General features: G+C 44.8%; 1 protein-coding gene across 4 annotated transcripts in view; it reads left to right on the top strand.

Annotated features, from left to right (window-relative positions):
- Positions 1-13,050, top strand: part of EXOC3 (exocyst complex component 3) — a 101,711-nt gene extending 88,661 nt beyond the window's left edge. The window contains exons 12-14 of one of the 4 annotated variants that reach the window (XM_083377086.1): positions 8,841-8,968; positions 12,263-12,386; positions 12,509-12,627. In XM_083377086.1, coding sequence (XP_083233212.1) covers positions 8,841-8,968; positions 12,263-12,347 — 213 coding nt within the window. In that variant the 3' untranslated portion in view covers positions 12,348-12,386; positions 12,509-12,627. Of the gene's footprint in view, positions 1-8,840; positions 8,969-11,293 lie in introns of all 4 variants that reach the window. The other 3 variants (XM_083377084.1, XM_083377085.1, XM_083377087.1) reach the window with 3 other exon arrangements.
- Positions 13,051-18,123: the final 5,073 nt, after the last annotated feature.

Genomic DNA, 18,123 nt, shown 5'->3' with positions numbered 1-18,123 from the left:
CACACAGAGAGGGCCTCCTCAGGGTGCCGTCGGCTAAACAATGTCAGCTGGCAACCCCCAGGGGGAGGGCCTTCTATGTGGGAGCGTCAGCCCTATGGAACCAACTTCCCCTTGAGCTCCGGATGGCCCTGGATCTCCGGTCCTTTCACTGCGGCCTTAAAACACTTCTTTTCCATCAGGCTGACCTGGACTGACAACAGGGATTTTAAAATGTTTTTTAATTTTTAACTTCAATTTTAATTTATTTTATTGGGGCTGTTAATTTAATTCTTTTTAACTTTTGTATCGTTGTATTTTATTGTTGTTAGCCGCCCTGAGTCCTATGGGAGATAGGGCGGCATATAAGTCCAATGAATGAATGAATGAATGAATGAATGAATGAATGAATGAATGAATGAAAAAACAAGTTGGCAAAACCTAAAACTCTGAAGCTGTTTGCGAGTCTTTGGGGGCTGCCATTCAATTATAGTTCTCACTTTGGCTGGGTCCATTTCTACGCCCTCGTTGGAAATTCCAAGATAATCTAATCAGGTCTGGTGAAATTCACATTTCAACCATTTGGCATAAAGCTTGGCCTTCACTAGTTTCTTTAACACTTCTCTCACTAGCTTTATATGATCAGTCATATTTGTGCTGTATATCAAGATGTCATCAAGATATACCAAAACACCTTTGTATAAGTGATCATGTAGGAGCTCATTAATCAGCTGCTTGAATACGGATGGGGCCCCCTGTAGTCCAAATGGCATGATTTTGAATTGGTAGCTTCCCAAGGGACAAGTAAAGACAGTTTTCCACTCATCTTCCTCTTTTTTTCTCTCCCGGTAGTATGCCTCTCTCAAGTCCAATTCTGTGAAAATACTCCCCTTAGCTAGATGGGTTAACAAGTCTTTCAGGATGGGGAGGGGGTATTTGCTCTCCACACTCACCGGGTTGAGGCCTTTATAGTCCATGCAGAGACGAAGAGACCCATCTTTTTTTTCTTTGAAAAACATTTATTTATTTATTTATTTATTTATTTATTTATTTATTTATTTATTTATTTAATTGGATTTCCCGCAGGACACAGGGTGGTTTACAGGGTATTTAAAACAAGAAATACAAAAGTTAAAAACAATTAAAAATAATTACAACAGTCCCTGAAAAAGTAAAAAAAACAATTAAAATTAAAATTCTCAGCCTGGGTCAGAGAGCTTGAAGAGCCAGGTCTTCAGGTCCCAGTGGAATGAACGGAGGTCGGGGGCACTCCTGAGCTCCACGGGCAGCTGGTTCCAGAGGGCAGGCGCACCCACTGAGAAGGCTCTCCCCCTGGGTATTATCCACCAGCAATCTTTTACCGGTGGCACCCTGAGCAGATCCTCCCTGTGGGAGCGCACTGGACGAAGGGAACTTGATGCTGGCAGCAGGTGTTCCCTCAGACATCCCGGACCCAAGCCATTTAGGGCTTTATAGGTCATCACCAGCACCTTGAATCTCACCTGGAGGGCAACCGGGAGCCAATGCAGCTCGTGAAGTAGAAGTGTTACATGGGAGTATCGGGAAAACCCCATCACAACTCGCGCGGCGGCATTCTGCACCAGCTGAAGCCTCCGAGTGGTCCTCAAGGGCAGCCCCATGTAGAGAGCGTTGCAGTAGTCTAAACAGGAGGTCACGAGCGCATGAGTGACTGTGCGTAGGGCATTTCAGTCCAGATAGGGTCGCAACTGGCGCACCAGGTGAACCTGAGCAAAAGCCCCCTGGTCACGGCTCCTATGTGGTCTTCAAAATTGAGCCGGGAGTCAAGGAGGACGCCCAAGGTGCGAGCCCTATCAATGGGGGGTAACACCTCACCCCCCATCGTTAAAGGTGGAATGGTCTGGTTAACCCAAGATGCCGATATGCATAGTCACTCAGTCTTGGCAGGATTGAGACGAAGCCTGTTTCTCCCCATCCAGACCTGGACCGCCTCCAGGCAACGGGACATCACGGTGAGGGCATCGCTGGGTTGGTTCGGGGTGGAAAGAAAAAGTTGGGTATCATCAGCGTACTGATGATACCCCACCCCGAAACCACGAATAATCTCACCCAGCGGCTTCATGTAGATGTTGAACTGGAGGGGCGAGAGAACTGACCCCTGAGGAACTTCACAAACAAGAGGCCTCGGGGTGGATCTCTGCCCTCCTGTCAACACCGACTGCGAGCGGCCCAGGAGATAGGAGGAGAACCACCGTAAAACGGTGCCTCCCACTTCCAACCCCCTGAGACGCCGCAGTAGGATACCATGGTCGATGGTATCAAAAGCCGCTGAGATATCTAATAGGACTAGGACAGAGGAACAACCCCTGTCCCGAGCCCGCCAGAGATCATTCACCAGCGCGACCAATGCTGTCTCTGTGCTGTGTCCGGGCCTGAAACCCGATTGGTACGGGTCCAGATAATCAGTTTCCTCCAGGAACAGAGGAAGCTGATGCGCCACCACACTCTCAACAACCTTCGCCAAAAAGCGAAGGTTGGAGACTGGATGATAATTATTTAAAACAGCCGAGTCCAGGGCAGGCTTCTTGAGGAGGGGTCTCACCACCGCCTCCTTCAAGGCGGCGGGGAAGACACCCTCCTTCAAAGAAGCAGTTATTACTGCCTGGAACCAGCCTCGTGTCTCCTCCCAGGCCGCATAAACCAGCCAGGAGGGGCACGGATCCAACAAACAGGTGCTGGAGCTCAGCCTCCTCATGATCCTGTCCACATCATCAGGGGAAACAGGATCGAACTCAGTCCAAATAACATGCTCAAGACCGTCCGATTCCTCCACATCAGACTCCACCCAGTCAGAGTCCAGGCCGACCCAGATCTGAGCGATTTTGTCCGTCAGATGATGACTAAACTCCTTGGCCCGTCCCTGTAAGGGATCCTCCCTCACCTCCTGGTTAAGGAGGGAGCGAGTCACCCTAAACAGGGCGGCCGGGCAATTATCTGCGGACGCGATGAGGGCAGTGAAGTAATTAGACTTCGCTGTCCTCATCGCCGCAAGATAAGACCTTATAAAGGTTCTTAACTGCAATCGGTCAGATTCGGATTGGCTGGACCTCCAACCGCTCTCTAGACCCCGTCTCTGACGCTTCATCTCCCGGAGCTCCACAGAAAACCATGGAGCCCAGCGGGATCTGCGCCGGGTCAGAGGTCGCAAGGGTACAACACAGTCAAGTACCCTGGTGGCCGCCCTTTCCCAGGCATCCACCAAGGCATCGACTGGGCTGTGGGAGAGGGCGATGGGTATAGAACCAAGTGCCATCTGGAACCGTTCCCGGTCCATTAGGCACCTGGGGCGGAACCACCTGGTCGGTTCCGCTGCCCAGCGGTAGGGGGTGGCATAATGGAAGACCAGCCGCAGGAGGTGATGATCTGACCATGACAGGGCAACAATGGTTGGAGAACCCCCTCCCAGTTCATCCAACCACTGTCCAGACAGGAACACCAGGTCGAGGGTGTGACCCCCCACATGAGTCAGGCCCTGAATTACTTGGGACAGGCCCATGGCCGTCACGGAAGCTATGAACTCCCGAGCTAACTCAGACGACCCTCCCAGTGAAGGCAAGTTGAAGTCCCCCAGAACTATAAGCCTGGGGAACTCCACCGCCAACCCTGAGAGGGTGTCGAGCAGCTCGGGCAGGGCTGTTGCCACACAGCTGGGCGCCAGGTATGTGAGCTAGAAGCCCAACTGAGCCCGAGGGCCACATCTCAGGAGGAGGGACTCACTCCCGGCCATCTGGACAATGGTGGTCTCCCGCGGGCATAAAGTCTCCCAGACAACCACCGCCACCCCACCACCCCTGCCCTGAGCCTGTGGCTGGTGTAGCACACGGAAACCTGGAGGGCATAACTCGGTCAGAGGAACCCCTCCCTCCGAGCCCAGCCAAGTCTCCGTGATGCACGCCAGATCCGCACATTCCTCCTCGATCAAATCCTGAATGAGGGGAGCCTTGTTAACGATGGATCTGGCGTTAAAATAAGCCAGCCTAAGCTCAGGGGCCTGATCACCCTCATCCCTGGGCAAAAGGGTGCTAACCGGAGGGTCGGAGCGTGCCACCGCACGCAGACAGCGGGGGCACGATCCCAGATGTTGATGCGGCCCTCCGTGCAACCACCTGCTGCCATTCCCTATCGTGGGGATTTGAAGCCCCACCCCAACATTCACAGAACCAGCAACCACCTCCCCCAACCCCGTCTCGTCGGGACCCCTAACAGGCCCAGACTGAGCGCCGGTTAATAATTCCCTCCCCACCCTACTATCCCTCCCCCTCCCTAACCTTTTAAAATAACCGGCTAAAAATGTATCAGGGGCCTCTTAACATGTCTCAACTCGAGGCCACTGTCTAAGCCCGGCCACCTCTCGGAGTCCCAACAATTGGGCTCGTCATTAAGGGGAGTGTAGAAACAGGCGGCTGGTCGTGCCCAGGTTGGAGGAACCCCCCTGAGGGCATACAGATCAGCTCCAGAATAATGGAAGCAAACCATGCAGCGATAAAATGTCCACATAGGGCAGATATTACAAATATTACAATGGGTGGTTCGATGGAATGATGGTATTCAGATGGAATAATATTGAGTCCTGTAGGTATGTCTCTCAGACCACTAGTCCAGCTCAGCTCTCACCTGACCTGGCGATCAGAAAGGAAGCCCCAGCCGTTCTCTCACTCCAGCTGAGGAGTCCAACCAGGGGTGGAGAGAGCAAAGAGTCCCGGGACAAGCCTACCCCAACTGGTCTCTCACACCAGTGGGGTGGTTGATAACCAATCCAAGACCATCCTCCCACCACGGTCAAGTTCCAGGGCCAAACCGGACTGTCAATGGGGAGGTCTTGATTCCAGCCAGGCATTAAAACGGCCATAGTACCTGCCTGCCAGCACAGGAAGTAAGCCAGGCCGTGGCCGATCTTCGGGCCGCCGGCCAGTGCCGCCATTCTGGAGGAGGGGGCAGAAACAACCTCTCTCACAAGTGTCCGCCCGCTGGTCCAGATGATACTCCAGAGGCGAGCAAAAGGCATTCCCAGCAGCAATCTAGCAATCCAGGCATTCCTCAATAAGTTCACTGCGGCGGGGCAAAAACCGAGGCTGATGTCCGGGCCTAGCAGCCACCGCCGCCATCCGGAAGAAGAGGGAGGGCTCCGCACTGCTAAAAACGGCGCCTGCCAGATGACTACAGACCCAGCTCCCGATAGAGTTTCCAGCCGGTAAAATCGATGAGATCATCGCCACCGCCCCTCCGTACAAGCGGAGGGTATCCACGGCGAGAAAACAGAAGGAGGAAGCCTGCAGCAGCACAGCGTTGTTCTCCAGGCCGGTAGGCAAGCGCCATCCGAAATGCCGCTATCCGAAGGGGGGGCTCAGCGCCAGCAAAACAGCACCTAGCAGATGTCTCTGCGTCCACCCACCCCCCGGAATCGCCTCACCATACCATGTCGCGGCTGGGCCTCCCTAAATTGACCCATTTAGAGCCCTTGTGGAGCGCATAGGGGCTCCCACAGTAGACTTAGCTTGTTCAATGAACCCCCTCGCTAGGTTTTTATCCACATATCATTTTATCTCCTCCATTTCAAGGGGGGACATGGCGTATAGCCTCTGTCGTAGGAATTTGGCATTTGGCAACAGTTCAATAGATCAATTATTGAGTCTATGAGGGGGCAGGGTGTCGCATTCTTTCTCACTAAATGCCTCCACCAGATCCCTGTATTCACTGGGGATGGTTGGTTCGCCTGGTGGTGGTGAGGCAGCCATGTGCTCTTGTTCAGTTGGTGGCCTAAATTGTCCTGCCACATTTGTTGAATCAGTGGGAGGTTTAGGCCCTATAGGTAGTCTCACAGTTCTCATTCCTTTCTCCCACCAGATAAACGGCTTCCATTTGTCCAACCAGGCTAATCCTAGATCACAGCCTCAGTCATTTTGGGGGCCACCAGGAAGGGAATAAACTCCCAGTGCTCACCTATTTCTAGGTGTAGGGGCTCCATTAATTGTGTGACTAAAGTCTCTCCCATCAGGGAGCCATTGGCTTGCTCGAAACTTACAGGTTTGGAGAGCAGTTTTGCTCGTATGCCCAGTTTCATGGCAAATGGCAAGCTAATGACACATCGGGAGCATCCAGAATCAACTAGCACCCTTAAATCTACCTACGCCCCTGACTTAGGGATTATGAGTTTGGCAGGTAAGTGAAAAAGGTGGGACATGTCAGCTCACCATCGGCTCATTCTCCCCTTCATCGTCACTGTTGAATGAGGGTAGAGCGGGGGTGGAATCAGCTTGAGCCCCAGCATCCTCCTGTGCAGGGGATGTGACTTGGGCAACAGGTTTCTGTGTGATCTGGTTGGATTTCTCTTTCTGGCTGCTGGGCAGGTTTTTTCCTCCCTGCTGGTCCCAGTCTATTCTGCTGTTGCGGGTAGGGGACTGGGCAATTTGCTGCTCAATGTCCCTACTGTCCATATTGGAAGCACTTGATTGATTGGCCTGCAGATGGCATGGGTCCTTTAGCAACTGCAGCATTTGGAGATTCTCAGGGTGGTGGTTGCTGTTTGGGTTGTTCTGGCCTCAGCTCTGCTTCAGGTGGTGGAAGCTTCTTATAATGGACAAGCTAAACGTCTAGTTTTACCGCTGTCTGGTACCATTCTTGCAGCTGATCAGGTATTGCTCGCCTGAGAGAAGTGATCGTCTAATCCCTCAATGAAGTGATGGATTAGGTATTGTTCAGGCCACCCCTCCATCCGACCTGCTATCTTGCGAAACTCTTGTACGTACTCTAAGGCAAGCCTGTCGGCTTGTTTATTTTGTGGATTTGTTCTCCTGCTTTGAGGTCAATAGATGGGTCCTCAAATCTTTCTCTCAGCCCTAGGAGGAAGAGGTGGGGTTCTCCAATTCGGGGGCTTGCTCATTATATAAATTGTTCAGCCATTCGGATGCTTCTCCCTCTAGGCTGAATGCAATCACATCGACCATAGCACCTGGGTCCGAGTAGAGATAGGCCCAGCAGTTCAAATGAGAGCGCACTTGGTTGAGGAAGAAAATCAGATTTTCTAGGTCCCCATCGAAGGTTGCTCTGAAAGGTGGAGTCATATTCCCTGCTGTTGGCCAGTATGGGGTTGTGACACCCTCTGCTGCTGCAGGCTCCTCAATGGTTGCTGGATGAGTGGCATTCGTCCTCCGACCAACTGCTAATCTCCTGGCTTCTGCACCACACTAAGACGTTGAAGGGCCTCCATCAGCTGTGGCATGCTCAGCTTGATTTCTGCTTCTCATATTCAGCCCCCCAAATCTCTCCCCTTGCTGGCTACAAACTGCAGACAGGCATTCCCACTCACCCGAATCCTCAGTGGCAAGCGTCCTAGTGGCTCTCCCCCAGTCTGATTTTGGAGCCTTTGATAAGGCAGTTTTGAGGCTTCTGGAATCTCTGCTGGACTGTGCCCGGGCTGACAGCCAGATCAGATCTCCTAGCTGCTTGTGTTCCACCTCCATCTGGGAGTCCTGCCAAAACTCATCTTCCCACAGCATGCTCTCTGTTGCTTCTCCCTCTGGGGTACCAGCAGCTGCTGGGTCACCGTCTTCAAGCAGGTTCTCTTTTCCCATGATAATTTTTTTCCCTGAATCTTTGCCAGCTTCTCTCAAGCCTAAAGACAACAGCTGATGTTCAGGACTCCAGATAGTTTGAAAAGAAAGTAGATCTTGGCATGATGTCATGGTTCCGACTAACGAAACACTTCAAAGAACTTTCAGGCATTGTTTATCCTAAAGAATCTTTAATCGTGAAAGTAAAGCATCGGCATAGCATGGTGGATGCCAAGATCTGAATTCCCCTCCCTTCAGCACCTAATATCTGGCACAATTCCCTCCTCCAATTAGCAGTCATAAATTACGTTCTCCAATCAGTTTAAAGGGCAAAGCTTCCCTTCCATTCTGTGCCATTTCTTATCTTATTAAAAACAACCAGGAGAAACGGTCTTCCTCCACCCCCCCAGCATCATCTAATTCTAAGAGCAAAGCAATTTTAAGGAAAAGGCTGCCTCTATATTGTCAAAGCAAAAACATCCAATGTTTGCAGTGTTGACAGTAACTTTGCCAAATAATGGATCTCAAAATATTTTATTTATTTTTTTACTTAAATCCCATTTATATCCCGCCCTTCTCCGAAGACTCAGGGCGGCTTACAATTTAAGCACAAACCAATGTGCTTAGCAATAGCCTTCATTCTATGTATATGCCTGCTTATTAGGGCTTTTGCCCCCCCCCCAAGCGGCATTATTACAAAGTCAGCTTATTGCCCCCAACAATCTGGGTCCTCATTTTACCTACCTCGGAAGGATGGAAGGCTGAGTCAACCTTGAGCCTGGTGGGACTCGAACCTGCACTAATTGAAGGCAGCTGGTGTTACTTAAGGAGGCATTAGCCCACTGCTCCACCAAGGCTCTTTATGCAAAATATGTTGTTATAGTATGGTAATTTTAAGCTTTTTAGCTTAAAAGTTGTGTTTAGCTTAAAAGAGGAATGTATCTTATACCTTGTAATAAAAGTGCATAATATGAATTGAAATAAATGAAAAAGAGTTATTCTCTCACTGGATTCCTTTCCTTCCTCCCTCCCTCCCTCCCTTCCTTCTTTCCTTCCTTTCTTTCTTCCTTCCTTTATTTTGTGGTGAAAAATAACCAGGATTTAATACTGATATTTGATTGCTTATTTAGTATAAACATATTTTCTTAGAAATATTTACTATCATTCATTGTTATTAAGATAGCCATACAGTAATCAAGTATATTTTGTGTTCTGGAATAAAGTCTTTGCAGACTTGATTAAACAACTGAAAACAATAATTTGTTTGATTAATAGGGATCTGGAGAAGACACAGAGGGGCTTTGTGATGTCATTGAAGCTATTGCAGAAGTTTTCAAGCTAACTGATCCTTCACTGCTTTATTTAGAAATCTCAACTTTAGTTAGTAAACATCCTGATATCAGGTAACATTGTACATTTCTAGAATTGAAATGTCTGCATTACAGGTGAAACTTGAAAAATTAGAATATCGTGCAAAAGTTCATTTATTTCAGTAATGCAACTTAAAAGAGGAAACTAATATATGAGATAGACTCATTACATGCAAAGCAAGATAGTTCAAGCCGTGATCTGTCATAATTGTGATGATTATGGCTTACAGCTCATGAAAACCCCAAATCCACAATCTCAGTAAATTAGAATATTGTGAAAAGGTGCAATATTCTAGGCTCAAAGTGTCCCACTCTAACCAGCTAATTAAGCCATAACACCTGCAAAGGGTTCCTGAGCCTTTAAATGGTCTCTCAGTCTGGTTCAGTAGGAATCACAATCATGGGGAAGATTGCTGACCTGACAGTTGTGCAGAAACCATCATTGACACCCTCCATAAGGAGGGAAAGCCTCAAAAGATAATTGCAAAAGAAGTTGGATGTTCCCAGAGTGCTGAATCAAAGCACATTAATAGAAAGTTATGTGGAAGGGAAAAGTGTGGAAGAAAAAGGTGCACAAGCAGCAGGGATGACCGCAGCCTGGAGAGGATTGTCAGGAAAGGCCATTCAAAAGTGTTGGGGACTTTCACAAGGAGTGGACTGAGGCTGGAGTCAGTGCATCAAGAGCCACCACACACAGACGGATCCTGGACATGGGCTTCAAATGTCATATTCCTCTTGTCAAGCTGCTCCTGAACAACAAACAACGTCAGAAGCGTCTTACCTGGGCTAAAGAAAAACAGGTCTGTTTTTGCTTACCTGGTCTGTTGCTCAGTGGTCCAAAGTCCTCTTTTCTGATGAGAGCAACTTTTGCATCTTATTTGGAAACCAAGGACCCAGGGTCCGGAGGAAGAATGGAGAGGCACACACTGCAAGATGCTTGAAGTCCAGTGTGAAGTTTCCACAGTCTGCGTTGATTTGGGGAGCCATGTCATCTGCTGGTGTTGGTCCACTGTGCTTCATTACGTCCAGGGTCAACGCAGCCATCTACCAGGAGATTTTGGAGCACTTCATGCTTCCTTCCGCAGACGAGCTTTATGGGGATGCTGACTTCATTTTCCAGCAGTACTTGGCACCTGCCCACACTGCCAAAAGCACCAAAACCTGGTTCAATGACCGTGGGATTACTGTGCTTGATTGGCCAGCAAACTCACCTGACCTGAACCCCATAGAGAATCTATGGGGCATTGCCAAGAGAAAGATGAGAGACATGAGACCGAACAATGCAGAAGAGCTGAAGGCCGCTATTGAAGTATCCTGGTCTTCCATAACACCTCAGCAGTGCCACAGGCTGATAGCTTCCATGCCACGCCACATTGAGGCAGTAATTGCTGCAAAAGGGGCCCAAACCAAGTACTGAGTACATATGCATGCTTATACTTTTCAGAGGTCCGATGTTGTTCTATTGTTCTACACTCCTTGTTTTATTGATTGCATGTAATATTCTAATTTTCTGAGATTGTGGATTTGGGGTTTTCATGAGCTGTACGCCATAATCATCACACTTATGACAAATCACGGCTTGAACTATCTTGCTTTGCATGTAATGAGTCTATCTCATATATTAGTTTCCACTTTTAAGTTGCATTACTGAAATAAATGAACTTTTGCACGATATTCTAATTTTTCGAGTTTCACCTGTATTTCACTGTCATAGGAACACTTTATAAAAACTTGAACAAAATCTTTAGCTTTTATTTTTTTCCCCCTCCTGCATAAAAGTTTTTAACTAAAAGAGGTTGGGACCGAATATGCAGAGTTCATCATTAATTCAATTTCTGCATAGTGTAATATGTAACCACAACTAAATAATATTTGTTTTAAAAATATTTTTAGTTTAATCCAAAAAACTGATTTTGGTATTTTTTCATAAAGTAAGTATAGAATGCACATATAGTCTTTTAGTGTTTTTATTTAGAACAACGTATGCTGGGTAACTGAATGGTTGATTATTCCCTATAATGGTTGATTATTCTTCTATGTGGAATGTGCTCCACTGCCATTTAATCTTCCATTGCTGAAAATGGGCACATAAAAGTAAAGCTAATTGGGTCAGGAAAGATTGGGCCAAAGGAGGTTGATTAGAAAGCAAAATCAGATGGTATTTAAATTTTTCATTGCATGACAAATTTAAAGAAGGCTATTTAAATAAATTTTGGAGTAATAGACATGGGAGGATTACAGAAGTAGAGCCATTGTTTGGATGTCTTGTTAAAATTATGCACAAGACAAATCCATTGCATGAATGTAGATAAGCCTCAACTTATAATGGCAATTAAGACCAGAATTTCTTTTGGAAAGGGATGCAATCATAAAGTGCAACCACATTGCTTACCAGTTGCTATCCTTGCATCCTGGTTGCTGAATCTCATGATCATTATTTGAAGCAATTTTCTTCAGTGGGGAAGCCAGTAGAAAGTTGCAAGTCCCAGACTGGCAGGCAAGTAAGTGGCTGTTGCTGGATGTGGGAAGGAGTAAGGGATATGATATGGATTTGGAGGGGATGTGAGGATGTGAAAGAGTGCATGAACATTCTGGCATAGCTCAGGGAGATCCAAGGGTATACAGGAGATGTAAGTTGGAAAAAGTATGGCAAGGGTGGGAAAGTTGCCAGAGGGTGCATAAGAAGCATAGGTCAGGGAAGGTGTATAAGGGGGTGCAAGTGGCTAGTGCAGCCAAACACAGAGGGGCTGGAGAAGAAGAGGATGCAGGTGGAGGAGACATTCCAATAACTTATGAAGTTTATTTTATTTATTTATTTAATTTGTGTCCTGCCTTTATTATTTTTACAAGTAACTCAAGCTGATTAAAATAATCGAACACATCTTCCTCCTCCTATTTTCCCAACAACAAGATGGGGTGGACTGAGAGAGTGACTGGCTCAAAGTTTTCCAGCTGGCTTTCATGGCTAAGATCTACTGTCCCTTCCTGCTTCCCCATTGACTAGACCAAACTGTCTTTTCCTGCCTCCCCATTGACTTTCTGGGGAAGCTGGCAGAGAAGGCTGCAAACAGCAGTGACATGATTGTACAACTCCTTTACAGGAGTCATGGTGATGAAGTACAAACCGCTTGCCAAATGCCCACATTGCAACTGACAGCAGGAGTGCTTTGATATCCAAAACTCTGAAGACCAGTTGTAGCCATTATTTGTTCACCTTTGTCATAACTTTGAATTGTCATTGAATAAATGGTCATAGACTGAGGAGTAACTGTAAAGATTTAATAAATATTAAGTGGCTGTAATTGAAATTCTTCCTTATTCCAATAGGTCTGAAATACAAGATAAGTATACAAATAAGCAGATTAACTGGTGGGTAATTAATAGAAGTCTAATCATACTATCTGCCTTATAGAAGGCTTTCTTAATTACAAGTGATTGAAGAAATTTACTGGTGAGTTCATTTTATAAGCTGACAAAGAATTATTTAATGTAGCATGTGTGGTGTGAAAAGAATGCAACTGCTGTTTTCCATAAGTAGGAATTCAAATAACGCTACTTTATTCTGATTGGCAGAGATGACCACATTGCGGCTTTATTGACAATGAGAGGAGATGCCAGCAGAGAGATGAAGCAGACTATCATTGAAACTTTGGACAAAGGCCCAAGCCAACCAAATCCAAATTATGTGCCACTTTTTAAAGAAATTATAGTTCCAACACTAACTGTGCCAAAACTTCTTAAGTAATAACAATAGTTCTGTAATACTTTTTATGTCAAAATTTGGAATGTTTTAGCTTACAATGCATATAGAGAACATATGAATTTCTTACAAAGCTTTTTTTTCTCCTATGTTAACACTTGTAACAAGATGTAATTCAATCACTGGGAAAATATATAATATGATGTCCAAGAGTGTTTTGGAATTGCATCTTTACCATTATTAGCGGATCCCCCTCTCACTTGCATTTTTGTGTGTACTTCAGAAAAAAAAGAGGTCAACTTATGCTTGATTTGGATAAAAAATGAAAGCAGTAATATTTGGGTTTATGTAAATTATCACTAGATTTGAAAAGAGACTTGTGCTAAGTGTTTGCTTAATAAATGAATTGGCTCTGGTGTTGAACTTTTGAATTGTGTGCAGATTATTTGGCTGCCCTTTTGTGAAACATTTTTTACTTATTACAAAAAATTTTGTAGAGAAAAGAAAAATTAACAGAAGAATAGAAAACTGTATTACTGGTAATCCTTGTTTAGCAATCACAATTTGGTCCAGGAATTCAGTGATTAGGCATAACAGTTGCTACGTGAAAAATACATGACCATGACTGTACTTTTACTTCAGTTTTCCTTTGCTTGCTATTTCCTTCAATTGAACTGGGGTTCTTTCTATTTAAGATGTTAGTATGGGGTAAATAAGGGGAGAGAGATTCCACAAAAGCAGTAAATGCAAGGGCTGCTCCCTAATTGCCTTTTGAGCAACACTGTAACCTCAAATATTAAATGAAGCAAATCACTAAGTGAAAACTACTTGTAATTGTAAATACTGTACTGTAGTTTAGAATTAGAGAGGACAATTTAGGATATCAATCCAAACTCTTACTCAAATTATTTCCCCAAGAAAATTCCACTCAGCTTCTGCTTCAACATATCCAGCAAAGGGAAGTTTAATACCTGACTAGACAGTTTGTAATGGACAAACTGATCTTACCAAAATGCTGCCCATTGTAGGGATAGCCAAACCCCAAATTACATATAAAGTATGGAAACTGGGATACTATAACTTCTATAATAAAATTGAGCAGCAATCTGGACAATCAGTGTGTAATTTCTCATTGATCCAGGAAACTACAGACCTATCAGTGTGACCTCAATACCTGGGAAGATTCTGGAAAAGATAATCAAACAACAAATCAGTGAACACCTTGATGCAAACAAAGTCATCACGAAAAGTCAACATGGGTTTGTCAAAAACAGATCATGCCAGACAAATCTTATTACAATAATGCCGCTTGGGGGGGGGAAGCCCTAATAAGCAGGCATATACGTAGAATGAAGGCTATTGCTAAGCACATTGATTTGTGCTTTAGATTGTAAGCCGCCTTGAGTCTTCGGAGAAGGGCGGGATATAAATGGGGTAAAAAATTAAAATTTAAAAAAATTACATCAAATTTGCAGACGACACCAAGCTGGCAGGAATAGCCAATACTCCAGAAGATAGGCTTAAAATACAGGAGGATCTAGACAGACTCGAACACTGGGCGCTATCTAACAAAATGAAATTCAATGGTGAAAAAAGTAAGGTTCTACATTTAGGCAGGAAAAATCAAATGCACAGGTATAGTATAGGTGGTACCTTTCTCAATAGTAGTAACTGTGAGGGGGATCTCGGAGTCCTAGTAGACAATCACTTCAATATGAGCCAGCAGTGTGCTGCAGCTGCCAAAAAAGCCAACACAGTGCTAGGCTGCATTAACAGAGGGATAGAATCAAGATCGAGTGAAGTACTAATACCACTTTACAATGCTTTGGTAAGGCCACACCTGGAATATTGCATCCAGTTTTGGTTACCATGATGTAAAAAAGATGTCGAGAGACTAGAAAGGGTACAGAGAAGAGCAACAAAGATGATTGGGGGACTGGAGGCTAAAACATATAGGGAACGGTTGCTGGAATTGGGTATGTGTAGTTTAACGAAGAGAAGGGTGAGGGGTGACATGATAGCAGTGTTCCAATATCTCAGGGGCTGCCACAAAGAAGAGGGAGCCAAGCTATTCTCCAAAGCACCTGAAAGCAGGACAAGAAGCAACGGATGGAAACTAGTCAAGGAGAGAAGCAACCTAGAACTAAGGAGAAACTTCCTGACAGAACAATTAACCAGTGGAACAACCTGCCTCCAGAAGTGGTGAATGCTCCAACACTGGAAGTTTTTAAGAAGAGACTGGACAGCCATTTGCCTGACATGGTATAGAGTTTCCTGCCTGAGCAGGGGGTTGGACTATATGACCTCCAAGGTCCCTTCCAACTACTACTTCTTCTTCTTCTTCTTCTTCTTCTTCTTCTTCTTCTTCTTCTTCTTCTTCTTCTTCTTCTTATTATTATTATTATTATTATTATTATTATTATTATTATTATTATTATTATTATTATTATTATTATTATTATTATTATTGAGAACTGATAAGGAAATACCAAAGAGGTGAGAAATGAAAGGGCTGAGTGCTTAGCAAGTTTGGATGCTTAGCAATAAGGTCCTAACATTTTAAATATTTAGGTGTGATGACAGATCTGTGTGATGACATGTCTGACCTGGGCCTATCAACTGTGTCTGGGAAGGATGGACAAGTGGCCAGTAATAGGAATGTATAAAATATGCTGAGATCTGTAACCAGTGTGATCTCTCGATCTCTCTCTTGCTTGTACACTTAGTTCCACCAGCTTTTGCAAAAGCTCTAATAAAACACTTTGATATTTCTAATAATTTGACTGTGAACCTTGTTTCTCACAATTGGTGCCCAATATGGGATTCAAGTAACTCGGGAATCCCCTAGCTGGCTCTGATGGAATTCAGGGGGCATGCCCTGCTGATTTCAGAAGCCAAGAGATCTGAGCCACCTGGGGGGCCTGAGGTCCACTCAAATGAAATACGTTGGAAAGATAAAGTCAGGAGAAAAGAAATAGGAAAACGGGCTGAGATCAGCCATAATTGGGTAACTTCATGCATGGACCCAGGTAAGAATTAATTTAATTTAATTTAATTTATTAATATTTCTATACCGCCCTTCTCCCGAGGGACTCAGGGCGGTGTACAGGGCAAGAATAAAACATGAAGTTACAAAAATTAAAAAGTTATTAAATACATGCCCATAAATAAAAGCAATAAATACATTAATAAAACCCCCGATAAAATAGTAATAGAAACCCCAGCAATCCCACCCTCAGGCCAGGCCGGCTTGTTCGAACAGGTATGTTTTCAGATCGCGGTGAAAGGAGCGAAGATCCGGCGCCGTCCGGAGCTCAACCGGTAACTGGTTCCATAGCTCCGGGGCGCCCACAGAGAAAGATCTCCCCCTGGGGGCCACCAATCTACATTCTCTGACCGGTGGCACCCTGAGGAGTCCCTCTGGGAACGGACAGGGCGAAGGGAAGTTGACGCCGGCAGCCGGCAGAAAACCCAACAAGTAATTGGGGAAGTATTACTTGGGTGGTAGGGTAGGACTGATATGTGTGTCAGATCTGGTTGATAATGGGATGTGTGAGAAGCATTAAGGATCAAATCCGAAACGAGTGCTGAGCCTTGATCTGCAACTCTGTACCTCCATGAGGAGATCAGTCAGAGATGGGCGAAGTGAAATGGTTTGGTTAACTTGGGAGTGAATGGAGGTCTTGTATACAGGAAAAGACCAGTCATGGAAAACAGGAAAATTAACCCTTTGAATGAGGGGACTGATGAGGTGAATATTCGGATTCCTTTGGAAAGCCCATTGGGACAAATGCTAGCAGGATGGATGGACCAAGAAATCCTATTATAGTGTATTTTGGCCAAAATATGGAAGTTTTGAAGATTGGTTATGTCAAACATTAAACATATATATTAACAATAGAAGTTATATACCTGTTGGATCCCAGGCAGTAAATTTGTAGTTAAAGAAAAGAAAAAATAGTCCAGTTTTGTTAGAGGAGTGTGGAAGTAGTGTATATGTGCGTCTGCATTGTGTCATTTCCAAGACTTGGGAGAGGGGTAAGACTCTAATAATAATAACCAAAAAGGCCTTATTTAAAAAAAGTGTGAAATGTTTGTTTCTTTGTGAAGTTGCTGTTTTTGTTTTACTTTTTTATGTCTTTATATATGTGTGCAAGACGCACTGATTTTGAATATCTAGGAGAAAAAGGGTATCTAACAAGAAATGATAATATGTAGAAAGAGAGGTAAAATACTTAGGATACTTGATTAAAAAATAGAAAAATAATACCTGAGAGAATTAAACGAATTGTAACTCAGGGCCACCCAAGACGGACAGGTCATAGCAGAGAGTTCTGACAAAATGTGATCCACTGGAGAAGGAAATGGCAACCCACTCCAGTATCTTTGGCATGAAAACCCCATGAACTGTACCAAAAGGCAAAAAGATATGATGCTGGAAGATGAGTCCGTCAAGTTGGAAGGTGTCCAATATGCTACTGGGGAAGAGCAGAGGGCTAGTACTAGTAGCGCCAGAAAGAATGAAGTGACTGGGCCAAAGCCGAAAGGACACTCAACTGTGCATGCCACTGGTGGTGAAAGGAAAGTCCAATGCTGTAAAGATTTTTTTTCCATAGGAACCTGGAATGTAAGACCATGAATCAAGGCAAGCTGGGCATGGTCAAACAAGAGATGACAAGACTGAACATCGACATCTTAGGAATCAGCAAACTAAAATGGACAGGAATGGGTGAATTTAATTCAGATGACCATCAGGTATACTACTGCGGGCAAGAATCCCTCAGAAGAAATGGAGTAGCCTTCATAGTCAATAAAAGAGTAGGAAAAGCAATACTAGGATACAATCCACAAAATGACAGAATGATCTCAGTGCAAATCCAAGGCAAACCATTCAATATCACAGTAGTCCAAGTCTATGCCCCAACCACTGGAGGTGAAGAGGATGAAATTGACCGGTTCTATGAAGCCCTACAGCACCTTATAAACACCAAGAAGTGATGTCCTTATCATCATGGGGGATTGGAATGCTAAACTAGGAAGCCAAAAGATAACTGGAATAACAGGCAAGTTTGGCCTTGGAGTACAAAATGAAAAAGGGCACAGGGTGACAGAATTTTGTCAAGAGAATATGATAGTCATAGCAAACACTCTTCCAACAAACTAAGAGACGGTTCTACACATGGACATCACCAGATGGCCAACACAGAAATCAAATTGATTATGTGCTCTGCACCCAAAGATAGAGAAGCTCTATACAGTCAGTAAAAACAAGACCAGGAGCTGACTGTGGCTCAGATCATGAGCTTCTCATTGCAAAATTTAGGCTTAAATTAAATAAAGTAGGAAAAAGCACTAGGCCACTCAGATATGAACTAAATCATATTACTGATGAATATACAGTAGAGGTGACAAATAGATTTAAGGAATTAGATCTGATAGACAGAGTGCCTGAAGAACATTGTACAAGAGGTAGCAACTAAAAGAAATG

This window comes from Vipera ursinii (genome assembly GCF_947247035.1).
Source record: "Vipera ursinii genome assembly, chromosome: Z".
Classification (NCBI taxonomy): domain Eukaryota; kingdom Metazoa; phylum Chordata; class Lepidosauria; order Squamata; family Viperidae; genus Vipera; species Vipera ursinii.
This window is presented reverse-complemented; position numbering and strand designations above follow the sequence as displayed.